The 13,407-nt window shown below is 38.9% G+C and overlaps 1 protein-coding gene and 1 long non-coding RNA gene across 3 annotated transcripts in view; one reads left to right on the top strand and one right to left on the bottom strand.

Moving 5' to 3' along the window:
* Window positions 1–9,525, bottom strand: part of LOC113474345 — a 19,365-nt gene extending 9,840 nt beyond the window's left edge. Inside the window, exons 1-2 of the long non-coding RNA XR_003396006.1 lie at window positions 9,514–9,525; window positions 3,512–3,518 (exon numbers count right to left, since the gene is read on the bottom strand). This is a non-coding gene — a long non-coding RNA (uncharacterized LOC113474345). The remainder of the gene's footprint in view (window positions 1–3,511; window positions 3,519–9,513) is intronic.
* Window positions 4,996–13,253, top strand: LOC100177634 (sushi, von Willebrand factor type A, EGF and pentraxin domain-containing protein 1). Of its 2 annotated transcripts, XM_002129339.2 has the most exons (14): window positions 4,996–5,350; window positions 5,446–5,664; window positions 5,831–6,016; window positions 6,189–6,320; window positions 7,467–7,685; window positions 8,185–8,412; window positions 8,485–8,691; window positions 9,091–9,279; window positions 9,743–9,997; window positions 10,216–10,482; window positions 10,716–10,922; window positions 11,821–12,024; window positions 12,407–12,613; window positions 13,110–13,253. In XM_002129339.2, exons 1-14 carry the CDS (start codon window positions 5,290–5,292, stop codon window positions 13,145–13,147), a joined length of 2,619 nt encoding a protein of 872 aa, XP_002129375.1. In that variant the 5' UTR covers window positions 4,996–5,289; the 3' UTR covers window positions 13,148–13,253. The 2 variants fall into 2 exon arrangements, with proteins under 2 accessions (XP_002129375.1, XP_018668186.1); XM_018812641.1 differs by lacking the exon at window positions 10,716–10,922.
* Window positions 13,254–13,407: the final 154 nt, after the last annotated feature.

The raw sequence follows: 13,407 nt of genomic DNA, 5'->3' as shown, positions 1-13,407 counted from the left end.
TCTGGACTTCAAACTGGAAAAAACAAACAAACCGTTGCACAAGCTTGCAAACTCAAACACTCATGCCTAACTATAGTTAGCGCATTGGTGATTATTAATTAAAGGGGTATGTAAATATACAAAGTACACTGCAAGCAAGCTGATATTTTAATATACCACACTGTACTGTACTCCAACGCTGCATTTTTAGTTAAACTTATCCAAGTTTTAACTAAATATATAACAACACTGTAACCAAAGCACTCATGTTACCACTGGCCCCATGTTGTAGAACTGTATCCTAAAAAGTTGGTGGATCCAAGTATATTATGTTGTTTGAACACATGATATGTTCCTGAGCCTAAGCACGGCCGTGTAGCCTGGTTAATATTTGCCAAGATGACAAATAGTGGGCCATAGAGGTACGAGGTAATATTTGAAGAGTTATTTGAAATGAAAGGACTGCTTTATATATACCGTTGTCAAGATTAAATCAAATAAACTTATAACCAGGGCATCAGGGTTAAGCTGTTACATGGTGTATGAGACGTGTATCAAACTATTATACAGAACCCCAAGTTATACAGATAGAAAGCTATGTTGGAATATTCCAGAAAAAAACAACAACAGTAAACATATTAAACTATAATGACATATGACACTGCATACTTCTACAAAGGAGAAAGTCCCTGAACCAGATTTCCCATGTCACACACGCCAAACCAACATAGCAGTATGACGTGATTAAATAATAAAATCACTTTCATCACACAAACTGTAAAATCCTAAACTATTATGTAACTGGGGATTATGTAACGGAGGAAGAGGTTTGCAGCTTGTAACTCCAACTCAATGGTCGTTGAAGCGTTTCCAGCTATCAGTCAGAAACTAAGGACAAACAAAAACACTAACACACACAGTTGAATTCGTGATATGTTGCGTAAGTGGACACGCGATGGTATAACGACTTTTCCATGAAAAATATAAGTTTACCAATTTAATTTAATACAGGTTCAAACTGAAGTCAAAATACTAACTCCACATATTATAAAAATAGTTTTACTACTGTTTGTATTCATTCGAGTTTCGGGAAACAGTTTTATTAGATTCATGCGTTGTCTGGTTATTTGCGTTCGTGTTTTACACAACCAGTCTTGGCAAAACTATCATAACCTTATTCACAAATAGGATTCGATGTTTGTATGGGTGAGGTTATATAAAAGGCATGCCAACGAGTCTGATATTTAGGCCTGGAAATTTTTCGTAAAAAGTGGTATTAGTTTTTAAGATAAATTAAAATAAAAAATCTTATCAAAACGGACCAAATGTAGTTTGTTATAAAACTTCCGCTCGCTCCAAAAATACAATCTTAAATGACGGGTGTTACGACGTAATGAAAACGGACAAAAGGTTTACAAGTTTGGATCACGATAACTGCTATTATTATTTCCATGTACTAAATTTAACGACGAAAAAAATATAACACCGATGCTAAAAATATTATTTGCTTTGATTTCACCTAATAGGAGGATACATAACAACGCAACCGAATACCTCTCTTAAATTTTAGGACCAAACCACAGTTAAATCCCCAGGAGTGATATGCTGCAAACCAAATTAAAAAAAAACGCGTTTTACAAGTTTATCCCACATTGTCAAATAATGAAAGTTTTACGGCAAGAAGACTAAGAACTCTGCCACAATCAAATGTTTTAAGCTAGCAACCAAATAAGTTGCACTAAATAAATAAAAGCATGTTCCAGGCAACGTTTGTTTTACATTTTAGGAGTCCCTCATTTCCTAGAATTTTGCGCAAGTTTGTTTTAGTCTCTTAACCAAACATAAGTTACGTCAAATCTTCATCAGTTACGTCATTTGTCAACAAACTTTCCGCGGAACATCAGGTCACGGGAACAGATGTAAATTCCCCAGTCGGAATACGGAACTTGACGAATTCATTTTGACGTGTTTATTTCCCGGCGATTAGTTAACGTCCACGCAATTTGCGCGATTCCGTTTATTTCAATGGCATCGTCACAATCGTTGCCATTGTTTCCAGAAAGGTTTTGTTCCACCACGTCACTTGAACGTGTCGTGACGTCACAGTTTAAATTTACTGCCGACGTGTGCTACGTATTATGACGTTTTGCGTCGGTTTGTTGCTCGGTTACAAGTATGACCGATATGTATGCCGAGGTACTATACAACCTACAATACAATCGGCACAAGGACATAATTCTATTTGTAGTAGTACTTGTACACCGGCAACCGCTCAGCAACCAACTATGTTCAGTTTTATGGTTATTTATACCTGAACCTCTAGTGATTTAAACACCAAAATATAATTTCCACTTGAGAGTATTTTCCCACAATTGCTGGTTACGGAACACAGCGCTAGGTATTCGCTTAATATCTTCGAGAAATGAGGAATAAAAGCGTATAACAATTGTTTATATTCCCTTTTACCATTTTATACTCGCTGGGGTAATAGGCAAACCCAGAGTCTGTAGATAAAGAGTTATTTTATGTCGTATATACAAATCACATGGGCCAGCTCGCTCATATTTAATGGATATTTTCTTTCCGGACTGAGGTTGGGCAGATCTACAAGAACCTAAATATGGGGAGCACGAAAAGTAAACAGCCTATGAAAGAAATATTCCGTAAATATCAATATCTTAGTTTATCGACATAGAAAGTATTGATACTTCAATATATCTTAAATATCCTGAACTAAAATTCCCCTACTAAATTAAATTGTATGCCCTGTTCCGCCCTTTTTTGTGTTTTTAGAAATTAAGGAGTTTTTAAAGTTGCTTTACAAAAAAACGGTAACGGAATTTACAAAAGCTGATTAGAAACCTAATACAGAGTTTCGACAAATTTAACTTTTCCGGCATTTTGCTCGTAGCGGTGATAAAACTGATTTCGCTGCATCGTGGACTTTCTAAAGTGTGCAATTCGAAGCCATAAACGGTGATGGCAGAAATAAAACACATTCGTTGAACGAAGTGCTTTAATGTCAGTATTTTATTACTACTTCTATTGGTAACTACGTTTCGTGCTGCGGGGACTGAATAATGCATGTTAACAACGCGCCCGTAGCACCCCAAGGCATTATACCACTTTTTACGAAATTTACTTGCCGTATGCGATGCAGAGGTCATTTAGAGCTTTGTAGACTTCTCACAAGTTCAAAACAAGCTAGTTAAAACATCAACACACCTCGTGGCTTTGACTGTTTTTGGCGGGAACATAAACAAATATTAGCAAACAATGGCTATTGTTTGGTCGCAATGTCTGCTTTGCGGTAACACATACGTGGGTAATTGGTCAAAAGAACTCATACCACAGCGTGTTAACGACTTAACCAACACGTTAAGCTGTTCCGCGAAAAAAACAAGATCAGCTATAAATGTGGTAGAATGTGCTCTTAAGCATGTAGTAATAATTAAGAACCGTTCGTTGCGTGCGTAATATTAATAATACCTAATTGAGTCGGTCGAAAAGCCAAGCTTGATAATGATGGAACGTCATTCCTAACCAGATTAATTAAATTTGTGAATGAGGTAATTAACAGGTTAAATATATGAGAACACGACAAGTGATTAAACCGCTACTTGCTCTTATTACTATACGTAGACTCTCAAGTTTAATTGTAGCATAGCTACATACATTTCATTTATGTACGCCGGAAATACTAAAACTAGGACTAATTTTACAAAAGTTACAAAAAAATACTTATAAAACTGTAAAAATGGATTTTAAATGGTGTGCGGATCACGCAACCAAATTAGCTTTTTTAGAAAATGAAAATGACTCGGTGATATAGCAGATTTATGTACCAACGTATATTTTATCATGCAAGAATTATGCAAGACAAAAAGCTAAAGGTGACAAAATGATTTAATCTCCCAGCGGTGTCGGGTATCTATGTTTACAGGCACCGATATATCTGATAGTCATTTCCTCGGAAAAAATTACTATTTTCGGAGAACTAAGGCCACGAACTGCACATGCGTGTTATTATTTTAGCCGTCGAATAATGCTAGACCAGTAGAGGTTAAAGTTATATCAACACACGTGATTGATAGGGTCTAATTCAAGCCGAAATGTGACAAAATTGAGACATGGCGAAAAAGAACGGCTTGAACACGAGTGACCTTAGAGGAAATGAATAAATTGGGATAATTTTGACCACTTTGTTCCTCGTTGGCTGCTCACGAGGAAAGAATAAAATAGCGGGCGGCGGTGGTTAAGTTGATTTCTACATGCAGGTTACCACACACTAACATACCTATATAGCATACTATATGGATACTCTGGCTGTGACAGAATTAATTCATTATGGCTTAAAAATATAACACAAGTTCTAAATGCAGATAATACAACACATATAGAATACATTGCATATATTTTCTAGTAATTTTTGTGAACTTATTTGAAATTCACAACTGTTTTTTTTTTAATTATTAATGTGCACACGCGCTCTTATGGAATTCAAAATTATAGGGCATAGAATTTAGAATCGTTCCTAAAAGAACGGGGCTAGCAAAAATTGAAGTCAAAATGTGGTGTCCTAAAACGTGTCGAGCGCCTTGTAGTAGGGAGAGATCTCTAATGTCAAATTCTAAACCGAAAGAATGACGAAACTTGAGTAAAAACAAATTTCATGTCGATGTCGCGGCATTCTGCATTTTGTGTACTAACACTGCGTGGATTACGAATGCATTTAGCACCTCGGGCATTTTCAAACAAAAGGCGGAAAGAGTATCGCCCAACATCGGCAGAATATAACGCGTCAGATAAGAACACGCCCGCAAGGCACTACGAGGCTGGGAAGAAGGGAAGAAATTCATAAAAGAATCGGAATTCTCAAAATGTGATAAAAAGAACCAAAGAAAAATCGAGGAAAATGACTGAAAACCAGCTGCACGATTTGAGGTGTATAAAAGGCCACAGCGGTTGTGTCGAATTCAGTCAGTCGCTCTTGCAGTCGATGGATGTTATTTATGAATTGAATGACAAGTGTGAAGTTTAGAAGCAGTTAACGTTATTGATAAGACAATGACGCACAAAACACGTCATAACAAAACGCATTCTATAGCTTTGTTTTAGTATATGTCATAAACCACAGGTGTATATAACCCATACGTATGGCTTGTCGGTTATATATATAAGCAGAAAGAATTATTTGCAGATCAGAAAGTCTTACGGTGTAGTTGGCGCAACATACGAAATAGACCATAACTGTTTCTTTATCTTTATATCAGATCAGATAGAGCTACTGCGTATAACGCTAAAATAAACATGGGTATCAAGTTTCTGCTGATAGTTTGTGTGCTTGGCCTTTTCAAGGATTCTGTCGCACGTAAGTTACAAAATGTACCGAAGCATTGCTTCTAGTTAAGAATATCTCTTTATTATGGAGTCCCATACTTGTAGCTAACAATATGTTTTTTACAGAGACCCCACTTTTTTGCTACCCGCCAGTGAGTGTCGCGTTCGCCCTATACACACCTCTACGAGCTTCCTACCCCATTGGCACTACAATAATTTTCACATGTAGATCCGGTTACACATTCGCTCCATCAAGCGGACAGTCCGCAGTATGCGAACGAACAAACAACGCTGCCCGCGTTACATGGAGGATACAGAACAACCAAAATACCATCTCTTGTATACGTAAGTGATTTGATTAAATAATTGAGACGCAAGTACTACCTTGGCGAGTCAATTTAAAAGGGAAGTAAATGTAACTGAAATCAAATTTAAAAAGTGGGACTTATATAAACCAAATACATTATATCTAACATTTATTTTAATAATAATTCGTTTTTCTGATACGCAGCTGCTGGGCCAGGACCGGTCACTGCGGGACCAGTAACCCTACCAGTTATTATACCAACTGCTTCCGTTGCCCCAGCAATATTATCTTGCGGCCAATGCCCGCTAAGATCCACATGCCAACAATACAACAACGCTCCTATCTGTGTTTGTAACGACGGTTACTTCAACGCATACGGAATTTGCAGAGGTAAGTCCGCGTGTTTTTTACCATTTCCCGCCACTTTCATTATTTGAATATCAATATTTGAATCCCAATACGTCACAAAGCGTTTTGTGATGCAATAATAAACTTCTATAGGATGATCGAATGATGCTTATTATGATGTTTTTATTCTTATTATGACGTTTTCAATTCACAGAAAGAAGTGATGCCGTACCAGCACAATGCCGGGCCCAAGGTTGCCCACCAAACAGCGACGCATATCTTCTCGATGGTCGATATGTCCACATTTGTAAACCGACCCACTTCGTGTACGGCAGTATATGTGCGCGTAAGTAAGCGCCTGGTACAGCCTATGCGAGTTGCCCTGGGCATAATTTGCACCGGTAGACATGACGGTAATACTGAGTTACCCGAACTCTGTTTAGACTGGCTCCGGCACCGGCGGGCTACGGTAAATTACGTGACCCCGGAGGTCAAAAACGAACTCGTTTAATACGAATAATATAAACTATCTGTTAATATTAATCATGACAACTATAAGCATAGACACAAAAGTCACGCCATTAGAAGTAGGGTTCAATATTACGCGTATAAAGACCCGCTACTGCTGGCCGACAGCCTGGGGCCAAGTCACCATTCACGTCACATAACCCGTTCTACCACACTAACTGTTACATGCAACTTTGCACCGAGTCGAGTTCGATCAAATTTGTGGGGCTACGCTACGACATTTTAACGCAGAAGCTTTACGAAGGCAATTTTTAACACTTTTTGCCTAATTAATAAATATAGAAGAATTGTTTTAGATGATATACAAATCAACGCATAAAAGAATGTAAAATTGTTAACACTTTTTGCTTAATGTGTGAAATACACATTTATGAATTACACAAAAGAAATTTAGAGGTACATAATAAAACTGAATGCAACGGTAACTAAAACCAAAAACGCTAATAGTTTTGTCCAACTGGGTCCACTATTCATGTGAAAACAACTTAATAATATGACATTACGTTGTACACACACAGATCACCTGTGTTGCACTTCACAAAAAAAGCATTCGTCGTGGCGTTTCACATCACTATTTTAAGTTAAAGTCCCGTTCTCTTTAACTGTATACCCGCTAGTTTAGCGCCTCTAATAACAGGACTGCATACATAAAGGTAGTTTGTAAATGAAATAATAATAATGCCACAGCGCGCGGGTCGTGCCCTACAGGATTGTAAATAAATATGTGCCCATATTGCATTTAAACGTAGAACAACAAGTGTATATATTTAACAACGTGCGTGACAACTTTAATAAAACGTAAACATAACAACTGTTATACTAATCATGCACAATAATTTTATGTCCATAACTGTGTAGCAAGACAAAAATACGTTAATTTTACAACTATATATAGACACATATTTATGTAATGTAAGCTATATTAATCAAACAAAGTAATTTAAACAAACGCTTACTTTTTCAGCAAGACAAGTTACACCATCAATCACAAGATGCTCCATCCCTGCGGTCGGTGGTAACGTCATCATCCTTGCTCCAGTGGATAAAAGGTTCTGGAATCTTGGCGAAGTCATCAGTTATACTTGCCCCTCACCCATGGTTGCCACTCCCGCCGATCACCGGCAAGCTACATGCATGAGCTCAGGTCTTTTCAGCAACCCTTCACCGTCCTGTGTGATGCCAGGTAGTTATTGTTTATCTTATTAGAAGCGACTATATTTATAGAGTTTATTGGAACTATTACTTTACTTGGGACACCTTCTAACTTTATTTTCGTCCCATTTAATAGTAAACAAAGAACATTTAAGGAAATATAAAACCGTATCCTAACGACTCCCATAGACTGTTGTTATTTGTTTAAAACAATATCAGGATATTTGGATATTTTATGTGCTAAAGGCGTCCCATCTCCCCCCACCCTACTGTATAACGCGTACGCGGGCACGAGGGGCGTATAACAGGCAAGATATGGGTATGGAACATAACACACGTGTTATAACGACTGTAAGGACCAACAGTTTATAAAATCAGTTGTATATTAGCGTATATTTTTTTAACTTACCTTCGTGTGACGTATAAGTGTAATAATGCCAGCAAAGCGGCCGAATTGTCGTTGTGTGTGCGTCAATATGCCGCACCAGGGTTATAGATGCAGACGTTTTTAACATATTTTTCCAATATAGCAACAGCAAGAACCACGACCCAAGCTCCAGTCACACAAGTTAACATCCGTTGTGTCAGACCACCAATCCCAGTCAACGGTCAAGTCATTGCCACAAACAACCAAGTATCGTGGGGTGTAGGACAACGTGTGTTCGTGCGTTGCAACCCAGGCTATCAGCTAACAGGAGACAACTCATTCGTTTGCCTCTCTAACGGACGATGGTCCCAAGTCGTCATCATTTGTGCTTGTGAGTTACTTTACGCATATTTTTCAACCGTTTAGGTCTTGGCGTTCCTCTTTCATCTTTTTATGTCGACAGTGCCCACAAGACAACCTGACGTCACAGCACCTTGCTACTCTCCAATTGCACCAGAGAACGGTTTCGTTTCACCAGTTGGCGACTTCACATGGAATGCTGGCGACCAAGTTACATACAGTTGCCGACCTGGCTACATCCTCACAAGACCCGCCGTCCAAACTTGTCAAGCAAATGGAAACTTCTCGAGTTCTCCACCAGAATGTGTTCGTAAGTAACTTAGACAATTGGGCTTTAACTCCACATACCAGTATTGGCTTACCTTGTCGTATAACGTGATCACAACCATGTTTATAAATACAACCTAAACCTGCAACATAGGTAACATATATGTTATAGTCATACATTCTTAGATTTAGTACTAACATTGGCTAATGCAGATATGTTAACATACACAACCGTACTATATAGTCACACATCCTTAGTGCTATGATTACACCTTTAATAAAAACAACATATGAAAGTACATGTTATATTCACCCGGGCATTTACTTTTATACAAGTGGTTTATCCACCTTTATATACAGTCTAACTACAGCTTTACATATCCTAGTTCAACCTATGCTATATTAACACTCTTATTTAAAATCAACATTAAACTAAACTCAGGTTCTACCGCCACTTGCGAACCACCACCGGTTCCCTTCTATGGCTCGCATGATAAACAAGACATGACAGTATTCGCTCAAGGTACTCGAGTTACATACACTTGCAACACTGGTTACACTATGTTTGGAACTGCTACCATTGTGTGCCAGGCAGGCGGACAGTACTCGAGCCCAGCACCTACTTGCATCGGTAAGTTGCAATAATAATCAGCACGTTTGCCGCCAGCGCTTCGCGCGCTTTTCTTCGCGTGCGAGCTGCTCTGAAAATGCGTTTAAAACTTCGTAACCAAGGATACAAGCGTTCGAAGCTAGACGCTGCTACTATTGCGACCAATGTGTCGCGTTGCAAAAATTTAACAGAATTGTTGCTCAATAATCACTAATGTTATCCAAAACTAAAAAAAACACCAAAAGCAACAACGACATTCGTTATAACATGAGTGTTCTGTTTCATAAACCATGGGTGTTCTGAGTTACCACATATCTAACTTTGTGGATGATTGGTTTTTGCTCAAATGTAATCAGCTAAGAAACTATATACCAACACGGTATATGGCTAAAAGTATGGCTGACAATATTTTTTGTATGGTTGGCGAATGATCCATTATTAGTGACCACTGATTATACACGACTTACCTTGTTATGCCTCACAGGAAGCGGCGTACAAACCAGACCTGCAGTCCAGCCAACAGTTGGAATCGTTCAACCTACCGCTATCGTCATCACATGCCCAGAGCCAGTACCACCACAAAACGGTTATATCTCAGCCGGTCAAAAGCAAGTCTACTTCCCAGGCAACTTTGTAACATTTGATTGTCGAGGCCCTTACGTCATCCAAGGAAATCCACAAGTCATCTGCCAAGGAACCGGACAATTCACACCAACCAATCTTGTCTGTATTCTGCCAAGTAAGATATTGTTTTCATAGATTAGAGGGTGGGGGAAGATGGGACACCTTTTCATCCCATTTATTTCTCTATTTGGTAGTGAATAAATCTTTTAACTTTTTTTCACTATAATCCGCATTTTTCATTTAATATGAAGCTTGTAAAGTTTAGTTATTTTAATAAAAGAAATGTCTTTTTCATTTAATATGAAGTTTTTAACGTTTAAATATTTAAAACAGGAGTTCCAGTCACATTGCCACCAGTTGTCCCAACAGTTCCCTTCCGCACGCTTGTTCGAGTGACTACTAACCCACCACCCGTAGTTAATGTAGTTACTTGCACCAACCCCCCTGTACCAGCATTTGGCGTTTCTTCGTCCGCCACGTACCAGGTTGGATCAGCTTTTACATACCAATGCCAACCTGGATATATCGTTGCCGGAGACACTTTCACAATCTGCCAGTCCAACGGTCAATTTGAAACCAAAATTACATCATGCGTATTAGGTGAGGATAAATCCACTTCTATAAATATGCAATGCATTGGGGAGCGGTAGGAATTATACGTAGTCACCAAATGTATAATGTTAAAGCATCAGAACCTCGATGTAGCGGAAACTAAGTGTAACTTACTAGTCCTCGCGTGGCGGGGCAATCACAGCCTTTATAACGCGGGTGTTCTGTTTCACACACCATGTGAAACTATATATGAAATCACAAACATGAAAATTGTGATGCAGTTCCGCCAATCACAACAACAGTGTCGGCGCCAATTGGTTGCCCGAGGCCGAACCCTCCCACGAATGGATACATTTTGGGCGAATCAACTTTCTGGGGCATCGGCCAGATGCTTCTGTACGCTTGCAACCCAGGGGCCAACCTTGTCGGCAGCGAAGGCGTGCTGTGCCGTCCGGACGGTACCTTCGACCCCGCCCCCCAATGCATAAGTAAATTCATGTTGTAAGCATTGCACGTCTGTCGTCACAAAATCTTTTCATGCCACAGCAACCCTTAGGTGTTCTTTGGCGTACTAAAGTTATCTTTATTATGCTACGGGTGTTCTCGCACGGGCCTGACACGAGCCTTTCCAAACAACTTAACTCTTCATTTCATGTATTACTACACTTAAAAGTTATCTACCTAAACAAACAATAACATTGCTTTTATTCAAAATCTACTGATACTTTACACATAGGCCCTACTTAAAACTAGTTCTCGGGCAAAGGACGGTATACGAAATGAAGCGGTTTACTGATTCCCTAAAAATACACAGAACCTCGCATGCCATTTATAGTATTGTGGGGTAAGATGGGGCACCTTTAACACATGATAACCAAACATCATGAGAATACGGTTTTATAATTCGTTAAATGTTCTTTTTTACTACCAAATGGTACGTGAAAATAGAACGAAAAGGTGTCTCATCTTTTCACACAATATTCTACCTCTGCACAAGAACGACTTTATGATTATTACTCCCTAGTACCTTTGTGATGTATAGATTTCTTGGCTTTTATTACAAGAAATGAAAGCGTAGTATCTTTCATTTCCCAAATGTAGTATACGCATGTTTGCTCGGTTGTTTAGTAGTCTATACATAAAGAACCAAAGACATTACTTTATGGCTGGTATTATCTATCTTTACTTTCTGTTCATTTTCATCAGACTTTTTGACTTTTGATTTAAAATTCAAACCATTTGTTCGTATTTTTGATCACAAGTTGAATTTTAAGTTCGCTCTAACTAGAACAACTCTGCTGTAATATTTAACACTGAGTTATTTGTAATTTCCCTTGATAACCTGATTTAACTTCTTCCCCTATTAAACATGGCTATCCGTTGCAGATGTCCGCCCGCCATCAGCTTCATGCACCCCTTCACCGCCACCTAACGGTCGCATCCGACCAGATGGGAAAACAGGGTACATACCCTTAGACGTCATCACCTACGAATGTAACAGCGGATACGTCGGAGTTGGTTTGCCAACAGCCGTATGCTTGAGTGATGGACAATGGCGTGCTGACCGTTTCGTTTGCCGACCTTCGCTAGGTTTGTCTTAGCTGCAAATACATATTGTCTATTCTATATTAGCAAAATTCTACTTTGAAAAACCTGAGATTAAAGCTAAGTCTATTATCTTACCGCTCTATTATATATAGGGGAGGTTATACAGCGAGGGACCTCGGAGTAAAGGAATAGTTGGCCCATTACCGAAACACGTCTATGTTATATTCTCTATGCCCGAGGTTCTACGGCGTGGCTCGCTGGGGAACCTGGGGTTTCGGCAAGAGTTAACTCGTTACCCCAACATACAAAAAGAGTCCTCCCAAACTGGCGATTGTTGTCAAACTTGGCTATATGCACCCGCGATTTAGCCATTTTACCTCAACAGCAAACTATATTTACTAACTTAGGGCCTTCGATTTTGCAGACCGTGCTCTTATTCCCAACACATGCCTTGCTAGCGACATCACACCTGACAACGCAATCCTTGTTCCTCCCACCAAGCTTATTTACAACGCTTACGACACTATAACTGTTCAGTGCCTCCCAGGGTTCGAATTAGTTGGTGATGCTACTGGGACTTGCACTGAAGATGGCCCTCATTTCGTTAACCTTCCACCACGATGTGTTCAATGTATGTAATGAAATAATGTAACTTATTTACCCTTCATGCTGGAAAACGACAGTCGTTATAACACAGGTGTTCTGTTTCATACACCTCGTGCCAGCTTACGAGTTACCACGTATGTAACTTATTTATCCTTACATGGTGGGGCAATAACAGTCGTTATAACACAGGTGTTTTGTTTTATACACTTCGTGCCTGCTTACAACTACCACACATTTAACTTATGTGTGACTGTTACTTCTGTATGACTGGCAGTTTACACAACCCATTGGTGACCTCTGGTTTAGAGACTAGCGCGTTGCTAACCACTGTTTCCAAAATCCTAGCAGATAAAAATATATAAATTCCCGCAAATCTGAAAAAGCGTTTTGTTAATTGTTCAAAACAAGCTAGAAAGTACGGGATATTATGTGCTAACGGTATTCATCCTACCCCCAACTACTATATGTATATATACACCACAACTGAATTATTCACCAGTGTTTCTTTCATCTTTCCACAGCACTTCTTGGAGCAGCCATATCCGCGATCACCGGGTAAAGAGATCAACACAGGGAATTCCCCTATTATGTACAGTATTAACTCTAAGCGAAAGTTATTCAGATTTTTGTATCAACATTCGCAATAAACCTACTTTGAAATTAAACTGGAGTCGTCTTTTAAATATGAGAATAAAAACACAAACTATAATGACTGTGGATCTATACAAACTGTCTCTAAAATACATGTACAACAGCAAACTCATTCATTGAAACATAGGTGTCCTATTCTAACAGCTTTCATCAGAGTAAATGACTATG

Source organism: Ciona intestinalis, chromosome 7 (genome assembly GCF_000224145.3).
Source record: "Ciona intestinalis chromosome 7, KH, whole genome shotgun sequence".
Classification (NCBI taxonomy): domain Eukaryota; kingdom Metazoa; phylum Chordata; class Ascidiacea; order Phlebobranchia; family Cionidae; genus Ciona; species Ciona intestinalis.
Note: the sequence above shows the minus strand (reverse complement) of the source record. Positions and strands in the feature narration are given on the sequence as shown.